We start from the raw sequence: 10175 nt of genomic DNA, 5'->3' as shown, positions 1-10175 counted from the left end.
AGATAGCCCTCGTGTAACTTTGCGCAAAATTCAAAAACAAACAAACGATCTTATTGCTAGTTTTTTTCGGTTACTTTATTGGATTATTTCGCTATTGTTTCTGATTTATTTATCAAGCCTGACAACAGCCAAGAGAGATATGTATATGCCTAGGTTATAGCTGAATGATGCATATATAGAGATTTAGTCTGATTTAGTCTGATGCTAATCGGGATTTTGTATATTTAAAAGGTTTCCAATATACAATGATTGTTCATTTTATTAAGATCCAAGATTCACATTTGTAGAATATGCTATTTATTTGCATGTGTAAAATGCCCTGATCATGTGATATGTCAAATAATTATTCGGACCATATACATGTAGAAATGTATTCATATCATGGCTCGTCCGCAAGGCGATTGGAATGAGCAAGAATCTCCCAGAGTTTGAAAATGCCACGATAGATGGAACTTGCCTAACAGAAGTGTCATTACTAAAGACCGTTTCTTTAAATAGTTCTTTCAAAATAGTCGCCATTAGGGTATACCAAGTGTGAAAATCGAAAGGAAATATATGTGTGACTAAGAAAGATGTGACGCTATCCGCTAATGACTTACCGAGAAGAAGAATAAAAAAAGATTATTTCTGTACAGTGCAACAGACGTCAGACTAAAGCCCAGTTGGTCGATTTCGTTAAAGTTGTTCAAAATTCTTCAAATATATGGGGTGAAGGACATTACATAATCTTTCATGCAGTAGCTGACAACCAGTCCGAAAACTACTTATCTGAGGTGCAAACAGAAGCGCGCAATTTCTAGGTGAACAATAAATAACCGAAGGGTGCCACGTGATCTGATAAAACGTACTTCTTCATCCAGCCTGGTGGTTAGAGCACTTGACTCGTAATCTGCAGGTCGCGGCTTGAATCCTTGTCACCGGACATGTTCGCCCTTTCTGCCATGGTGGCGTTATGATGTAACTATTAATTCCGCTATTCGTTGGTAAAGGAGAAGCCAAATAGCTGGTGGTGGGTGGTGTTGACTAGCTTATTTCCCTCTAGTTTGTCACTATTAAATTAGGGATGACTAGGGGAGTTAGCCCTCAAGTAGCTTTGTGCAAAATTCAACAAGCAAACAATTTTTTTTTTATCCATGTAAAGCACTTCATCCTGCTTGCAATTTTCCGAGAGAGGAAGGTGTTGGAGGTGAGAAATATCCGAAGAAAACCTCAATGTTGATATTGGTCGTTTTTACCCATAATGTTGTATTTTCTACCCAGATGAACAAGGGTTTTTCCAATACAAAAATGCTTTTGATTTGTTTAGAATCTCGCGCAAAGCTACACGTGGGTTATCTACGCTAACCATATCTAAGTTAGCAATGAAAGACTAGAGGGAAGGCAGCTAGTCATCACCACCCACCGCCAACATTTGGGCTACTTTTGTACCAACGAATTGAGGGATTGACCATTACATCATAACGCCCCAGGGCTGAAATGGTGAGCATGTTTGGTGGGACAATAATGAACAATCCAAAGCATTTCTATTATTCAAAACTAATTCGAATAGTATGACAGTGATGTAAGTCATCTTTCTTGGCCAACACAGTTACTAGATCTTAGTTTGACTGAAGATCTTTGTTTTGCACTTGAGTATTGCATTTGTCACCATAATTCTCTGCCAACATGTTCGAACCAACTTCACCAAATGGAATAGAATAGTCAAAATGCACTTGCTAGCATTTTGAGGAGTGTACGAAACAACATGTTTAGGCTATTATCACGACGAAAGTTGATCCAACCAGAAAACAGATAGGGGTTTTAATAAAATGGTCACTCAGTGTAGTGCTCACATGTATCGCTATAACGTGTTACTTGAGCGTGGCTAACCATTAAACAGAAAGGACTCATTTGTTGGCAAATTTCATTACTGCAAAACTTTAACGTCATCGCAGGAGTGAGTTCACAATGTTTCAATTGTCAACGATATAGACATTTGGCAGCAGCATTCAAATCTCTTCCACGATATGTGGGCTGTAGTGGAGAGCATCACAACTTAACGTGCCCAAAAGAACACGACAAACCATTCTATTGCAACTGCAAACAACAACACATAGTCAACTACAAGAGATGTCAAAAATATAAGGACATCAAAACACGAATATATAACATACAAAATAATAAACACAACACAGATGCAACACTATAACAATCAGAACAGTCAGTACAGAAAATACCCTTACTATCCACACTAACCATACAGACAGCATCCACATCCACAGCAACAGTAACGACACTACCACGTAAGGAAATTAACTATCCTAACAAACAAACACAGTCATGCATACATGTAAAATATCAACTAACTTACAACCAAATACCGTAAACAACCCCATGATTGAAGCTAGCAAAAACTTACTATTTGAATTTATTAGTGAATACCAAAAACACAAAGACAGTATTGAACTAGTACTAACTACACCTAAGAAACATTTTGCACCCACTATTCCATACATAATACAACAATTCATGAACCCAGTTATAGCCTAAAACAAGAAACAAATCTATCCAGGGTTAATAAATCATTAAATATCACAATTCGCCTAGATTTTAGACATCATTCGTGTATTGAAGGGTATTTATGTGAAATACGCATATGATTCCCAAACCTAGGAGAAAAAAGTCATTTGCCAGTGAACTATTTGTGGACTTTAAATGCAATCAAAATATGTGAATTTGTAAATAGCACTAAATGCTACAATTGCTACATTTGTGGATATGGCCCTAAATGGAGAAGTTCAAATCAGTTTTAAATTCAGTGTTAGTGCTCTGATTTCTTAAATGCTCGTATAGCATTTGCAAATAATAGAAATAGTAAAGAAGGGAGAAAGAGGTCTAGATAAAACCTAACCCTCCCAGTTCTAGAAATACCTAAAGACTGGTACCGACCGTCTGGTTTCGATAGCCTTATTGGGCAGAGTACAGAGAGACCATTGTATAGCTATGTGCTTAATAACAAACAAACATTTTTCTTTTTAAATTTCGGACACTTCATAGCTCATTAGATCCACGAGCGTATAAAATACTTATAACTGCATATGAACTGAGCATATTATTTATAAATAAATAAAGTAAACGTTACACATAAAATAAAATGCCTGTATAAGTGTATATCATACATAAAAGTAATTAATTTTAATATTTTAGCCCAGAATTAGGTATCAAGGAAAATAAAATTAAACACTGTAGTGAAACAAAATTTGGTTTAGTCTTATCGAGTGTAGTAATTGCTTACATGTAGAAATTTGGTAGAGAGTAAGTAACTTGTATGAATATATGTAATTATAATTATAATAAAAATCATCTTGTGAATCACTTGGAAAGTATCAAAGTTAAACTGATCATACTGCATTAACTGCTTAGCCACACAGCCTTAATGAATCAGAAATAGACTGGGCTTAAACAACGAAATTGGTATACTGAAGTTATTACTTCTAGAAAACTGATAAAGATCACTGATTAAGAAATCTTTATGCTGTTTAGTGGTGAAATTGATAACAACCCATTTAATGCACAAGTGGTGATTTACGTTATCAATTTCATAAAACATAAAATAAAAGTATCTACTTTAAATAAACTCTATATGTTACATTAACAATTTGATAAAACATTAGATAGATAATATGAAGTTATCAAATCTAAATAAACTCTACAAGTTAAATTAACGATTTCATAAAACATAAAATAAATCAAATTAAATAATCAAATTTGAATAAATTCTAGATGTGTGACACAGTTGGAAAATATAGTGTTTATTTACATTTGATTATTATATTTTATTTATTTTATGTTTTATTAAACTGTCAATATAAATCACCTCTCGCACATTAAATACATTGTTATTAACTTCATGAACTTATAAAGATCTGTCAGAACATGATATATACTCTACAGTCTGGTATTACAGTATCTTGGTGGAGTTGTGAAGATATCTCAAGACGTGTTACAGACTCTGCAGCCTAATGTCCATTATATAACTAATTCTTCATAGAGCTGTGATGATCTCTCAGGACGTGGTATAAACTCTACAGTCTGATGTATACAGTGTTACTAATCCTTAGGTGGTACAATTGAGAAGATCTCCCAAGAAATGGTATAGACTCTACAGCCTCATGTCAACAGTGTTACAAATCCTTTGTTGGAACAATTGTGAAGATCTCTCCGTACGTGATATAGACTCCACAGACTAATGTCCACAATAAAACTAATCCTTGGTACAGTTGTGAAAAGCTCTAAAGAAGTTGGTATAGACTGTACATCCTGATGTCTACAGTATTGATAATCCTTTGGTGGTATAGTTGTGAGGATCTCTCCGGACGTGATATAAACTCTTCAGTCTAATGTCGACAATGTTACTAATCCTTGGTTAGTACAGTGTGAGGATCTCTCCGGACGTGATATAAACTCTTCAGTCTAATGTCTACAGTGTTACTAAACCTTAGTTAGTAGAGTGTGAGGATCTCTCCGGACGTGATATAAACTCTTCAGTCTAATGTCTACAGTGTTACTAAACCTTAGTTAGTACAGTGTGAGGATCTCTCCGGACATGATATAAACTATAAATCCTAGTGTCCACGATATAACTAATCCTTGGTACAATTGTGAAAATCTCTCAAGACGTTGGTATAGACTGTACAGCCTGAAGTGTACATTATTACTAATCCTCGGGTGGTACAGTTGTTATAATATCTCAGGACGTGGTATAAACTCTAAAGACTGTTTTATACAGTATTGCTAATCCTCGGTACATTTGTGAATATCTCTCAGAACGTGATATAGACTCTGCAGCCTGATGTATACAGTATTACTAATCCTTGGTGGTACAGTTATGAAGATTTCTCAGGGCGTTGTATAGTCTCTAAAGCCTGATGTCTACAGCGTTACTAGTCATTGGATGATACAGTTGTGAAGATCTTTCAGGACGTGGTATCGACTCTAAAGACTGATGTCTATATTGTTACTAATCCTTGGTTGGTACAGTTGTGAAGATCTCTCAGGACGTGATATTGACTTTAAAGCCTGATCTCTACAGTGTTATTATTCCTTGGTTGGTACAATTGTGAAGATCTATCCAGACGTGGTATAGACTATACATCCTGATGTCTTCTAGAGAGATCTTCACAATTGTACCAACCAAGGAATAATAACACTGTAGAGATCAGGCTTTAAAGTCAATATCACGTCCTGAGAGATCTTCACAACTGTACCAACCAAGGATTAGTAACACTATAGACATCAGGCCATACAGTCTATACCACATCCTGAAAAATTATCACAATTATATCACCCAAAGATTAGTAATGCTGTATCCGGAGAGATCTTCACACTTGTACCAACTAAGGATTAGTAACACTATAGACATCAGACCATACAGTCTATACCACATCCTGAAAAATTATCACAATTATATCACACAAAGATTAGTAATGCTGTAAACATCAGGATGTATAGTCTATACCACAGTTATATAGACTCTACAGATTAATATCCACAATATAACTCATCCTTGGTACAGTTCTGAAGATCTCTCAAGGCGTGGTATAGACTTTAAAAACTGAAGTATACAGCATTAGTAATCCTCGGCACAGTTGTGAAAAGCTTTCAAACGTTGATATAGACTCTACAGTCTGATGTATACAGTGTTGCTAATCCTTGGATGGTACAGTTGTGAAGGTTTCTCAGGCCGTGGTATAGACTATAAAGCTTGATGTATACAGCATTACTAATCCTTGGGTCTTACGATTGTGAAGATCTCTCAAGACGTGGTATTAACTCTACAGCCTGATGTTTAGTATTACTAATCCTTGGGTGGTACAGTTGTGAAGATCTCTCAGGACGTGGTATAGACTCTACAGCCCGATGACTACAGTATTACTAATCCTTGGGTCTTACGATTGTGAAGATCTCTCAAGACGCGGTATTAACTCTACAGCCTGATGTCCAGTATTACTAATCCTTTGTTAGTAAAAATATCTCTAGACTCTACAGCCTGGTCTCTACAGTGTTACTGAACCTTCTAATGTACAGTAAGAAAAAACATATTGCTTACAAATATTGTAAAAAAAGAAAAAACTTTTAGCGAATTATCGAGTAATTTTCAATTTCTCTAACTCTGCTGTACACCTTGTCATGTTTTCCCTTTATAATCATGAGTCAATGTATTTCTAGAAAATTTGATTTAGAACATCCTTGAAAACGACGATGAAGATCAAACTAGTCATTTGTAACTACTTGCAATAATCCAACATTGATATGCACTAGTAGTTGGATAATGTTGTGAACTGTTCATGTCGCAGAGAAATTTCCCTGTACGTCCAACAAAGTAGTTTGCCCACAGACCGAGTAAAGGACGACTGTAGGAACACTTCAAATGGTTTGGAAAATTAACAGTGTTGAATCTAGACCTTTCCACCAAGTTGGGGTGGGGTGGGGTGTAAAGCAGGTGGGAATGAATTAAAATTCGACAAATTACTGTACTTTTGGAGAGGGCGAATTCCCTCCCTGTACACCCCTGAATTCAACAATGTAAATGAAAACAGAAATATTGATATGAGTCGTATTAAAATGTAATTTTTTTTTAATTTTCTTTAAAGTCAAGCTTATTTCTTTTTATCATACGAAACCTTGAGGATTTTTATTTCACGTATTTTTAAGTTGACACAAAACTACAATGATTTTCGTGTACAAGATTTGATATGCGACCGATCAGGCGATGTTAGAAGTTATTGGTCTGTTTGATGAACCATAAAATAATCATAATACATTACTATACACGTCTTGATTTGTTCTGTTCTGTCTTAACGCGACAATACTTCAAGCGTCTATATCTCTATCAACAAAGAAATGAAGCAATTTCAACTTATGAATTTCGAAAAAAAAAAGAAGAGATAAAGTTATTCACTAATATATGTAGTTTATACTACAGCACACCCTAGTGGAATTTTATGTTTATTTCAAATTTTTACGAAAATCAACATAATGGATGTATGTACATAGCTGTCCCCACTTTTAAAATTACAGGTTAGATCGAAGGCAACTAATCAACAGCACCCACCACCAACTCTTGGGTCACTTTTTTCTGACCGAATAGTGTGCATGGACTTGACTGTCACTCTTATAGTGCAGCCATGTCGAGAGTGCGGCTCACTTTCTTTATGTCAACAGGACGCACTTGTGAACCCCCGGATTCACAGTCCGGGAACGTTAACATATAGCCATGCCTGGCTGAGGAATATTAAGATATCTGACTCATAAGACTCTTAAAAAGTAGCCTTTACTAGTTATAGCTGTGTATCGTGAATTAAAGCTTTTTGGCGAATGATTAAACCTACACGAGTATTGCAATTAAACGATGAGTTGTTTAGAGCATTATATTGGTAATTCAACGAATTCGAATACAAAAATATGTCCAGACAACATGGTCGCAAGTGTGTGAAAAGCAACGTTAAGAATCTAGATAAAAAACAAATGATGATTTGAAAATTGTAAAGTTTCTGTTTCTACAGAAGAGGGGAACGTTGAAAAATTTACAGTGTGGTATACAGTACCTGTTGTCAACTCACATATACAAACCTCTTGTAATCAGAGTTTATGTAGCAAATATTTTCTGGAGATGATTTGAGTGACTAGATTCGTAACGTGAGGTTATTAATGGTAATATTTATCTAACTATTCACGTGCTAATCAAACAATTTGGAAAAAAAAATGATTTGTACAATAGAAAGTTAATGAATTATTTTCTTTACTTCATAAAAAAGGAGTCGATGGACATGTTCTGGAGTAGTTTTGATTGTTCTTTTATTTCGGGATACATGCTTTTTTGCAGGTTTGTAATTGAACGAGAGCTGGATTACTCTTACAATCTCTATCACGACTCCAAGCGTGTCAGAAAATAGCTCTAGGTATTTTATTTAATAAACACTAATATATCTATATTTTTTCTTCTTGTTTTGAATCCTTGATTCATATTAACTGACTATGCTTCTGGGAGAAGATATTGTAAAACTTTGGAGATGACTTTTTTAAGTGTCTTGAAAAGTGCTCGGGAGCGATACGTTTATGGTATGGGTTACTATTTATAAACGCGCGAAACTGTATATATATATATATACATATATACATTATTTACTATTGAGAAGAATAGTTTGATTTAATTTTAAAAACAAAGTGTGGGAGTCGGAACAGCCGAATCTCACCTTTCTCATCTTGCTGTCGTGCGACATGCTATCAGCTATCAATCGCAACTGACGTCCAATTTGCACAACATTTGTCGAACGAAGCTTCAAGGAAGACGTAACGACATCGGGTAAATCTCTCATCCATGAACCGTCACGGTAGATGGTGTTAGTTCCAATCAAAGCGTCTGAAATGTTTCATATAAAGAAACAAGGCAGATTAATTATAAATATACGTATACTTTCTAATATGTAATATCTTGACTTTCAATGCTGTTTCTGAATGGTTTTTTTTTTCTAATTCAACAGTGTCGAAGAATACTAGAACAATAACTTTTATGGTGTGATAATTTTTTTTTAAATTTAACTTTCCACAATAGAACAGATTTAGGTTTCTCGACATTTACAATCTGCCACACTAAAACCCTTTTAAAACCCTCAAAGTTTACATAAGGTACATAAGTAAGTTTACAGAGTCAAATCGAGATTTCAAAAAAATTTTAACTGTTGACAAGGCGTTGTTATCGTCCTGTATGAGTATGTGGCTTTACTATAGTGGTTTCACTAATACGTATCCAAACTTTACTATAGTGGTTTCACTAATACGTATCCAAACTTTACTACGGTGTTTTCACTAATACGTATCCACATTTTACTACGGTGGTTTCACTAATACGTATTCACACTTTACTACGGTGTTTTCACTAATACGTATCCACACTTTACTACGGTGGTTTCACTAATACGTATCCACACTTTACTACGGTGGTTTCACTAATACGTATTCACACTTTACTACAGTGTTTTCACTAATACATATTCATACTTTCTTTTTTCTTGCATCAATTTCATAAAAACATGTATTTAAATAAGAAAATTATGCTATTATAGAATCACCCAGGTTTTTTACTGTTGGAAATAAGTAGTTTTTTAACATGTTAATAGAATTATAGTTTTAATAGTACGGTGGACTGCCACGCTTCTGGACAGAAATGCCACTTGGATTGTTTTTAATTCAAGCTCATGATTTCTTAATCAGTTTAATTTCTTGAAAAACAACAGCAAGAAACATTTTTTTCGCTTTTTTCCTCAGACCCAAGTTTGTAAGCAAAACAAAATCTCTTAGAACTGCGTAAATACGAAAGTCTCACAATTTTAAAGGTGTGACGGTTTAAATGGTCTTTTTTTCTACAATCTATATCACATTGGAACTTGAGTAATAGTTCTTTTAGAAACTTCAAACTTACTTTAACCTTCTTTTCAGTCAGAGTAAGAACAAAAATATTTATGAAGTCTACATGTATTTAGTATGAATTTTTATGTTTGGTACTAATATACGAATTAATTTTATGCAGAAATACATAAATTTACCCTTTCATTAACCTAGAAGAAAATTAGTTTACCATAGCGTAACATCAGAGAAAATATGGTTGTATATTTTGTATTACAATAATAGGTCTGAATACAGAATAATCGTAAATGTTTTAAGAGTTTGGATTGAAATCCTAGCAAGTAACAGTAAGGGGACAACATACCCATAGTGTTTTCACAGTTTGGATTGAAATCCTAGCAAGTAACAGTAAGGGGACAACATACCCATAGTGTTTTAACAGTTTGGATTGAAATCCTAGCAAGGAACAGTAAGGGGACAACATACCCATAGTGTTTTAACAGTTTGGATTGAAATCCTAGCAAGGAACAGTAAGGGGACAACATACCCATAGTGTTTTAACAGTTTGGATTGAAATCCTAGCAAGTAACAGTAAGGGGACAACATACCCATAGTGTTTTAACAGCTTGGATTGAAATCCTAGCAAGTAACAGTAAGGGGACAACATACCCATAGTGTTTTAACAGCTTGGATTGAAATCCTAGCAAGGAACAGTAAGGGGACAACGATACCCATAGTGTTTTAACTAGCTTAGGATTGAAATCCTAGTCAAGGAACAGTAAGGGGACAAC

General features: G+C 34.8%; 1 protein-coding gene across 3 annotated transcripts in view; it reads right to left on the bottom strand.

Annotated features, from left to right (window-relative positions):
* LOC111087202 overlaps positions 1–10175 on the bottom strand; it is a 61515-nt gene that overhangs the window by 40148 nt on the left and 11192 nt on the right. For all 3 annotated transcript variants that reach the window (XM_022393055.1, XM_022393054.1, XM_022393056.1), the window contains exon 2: positions 8235–8401. In XM_022393055.1, coding sequence (XP_022248763.1) covers positions 8235–8401 — 167 coding nt within the window. The remainder of the gene's footprint in view (positions 1–8234; positions 8402–10175) is intronic.

The sequence above is a fragment of the Limulus polyphemus genome, unplaced genomic scaffold (genome assembly GCF_000517525.1).
Source record: "Limulus polyphemus unplaced genomic scaffold, Limulus_polyphemus-2.1.2 Scaffold1866, whole genome shotgun sequence".
Classification (NCBI taxonomy): Eukaryota; Metazoa; Arthropoda; class Merostomata; order Xiphosura; family Limulidae; genus Limulus; species Limulus polyphemus.
This window is presented reverse-complemented; position numbering and strand designations above follow the sequence as displayed.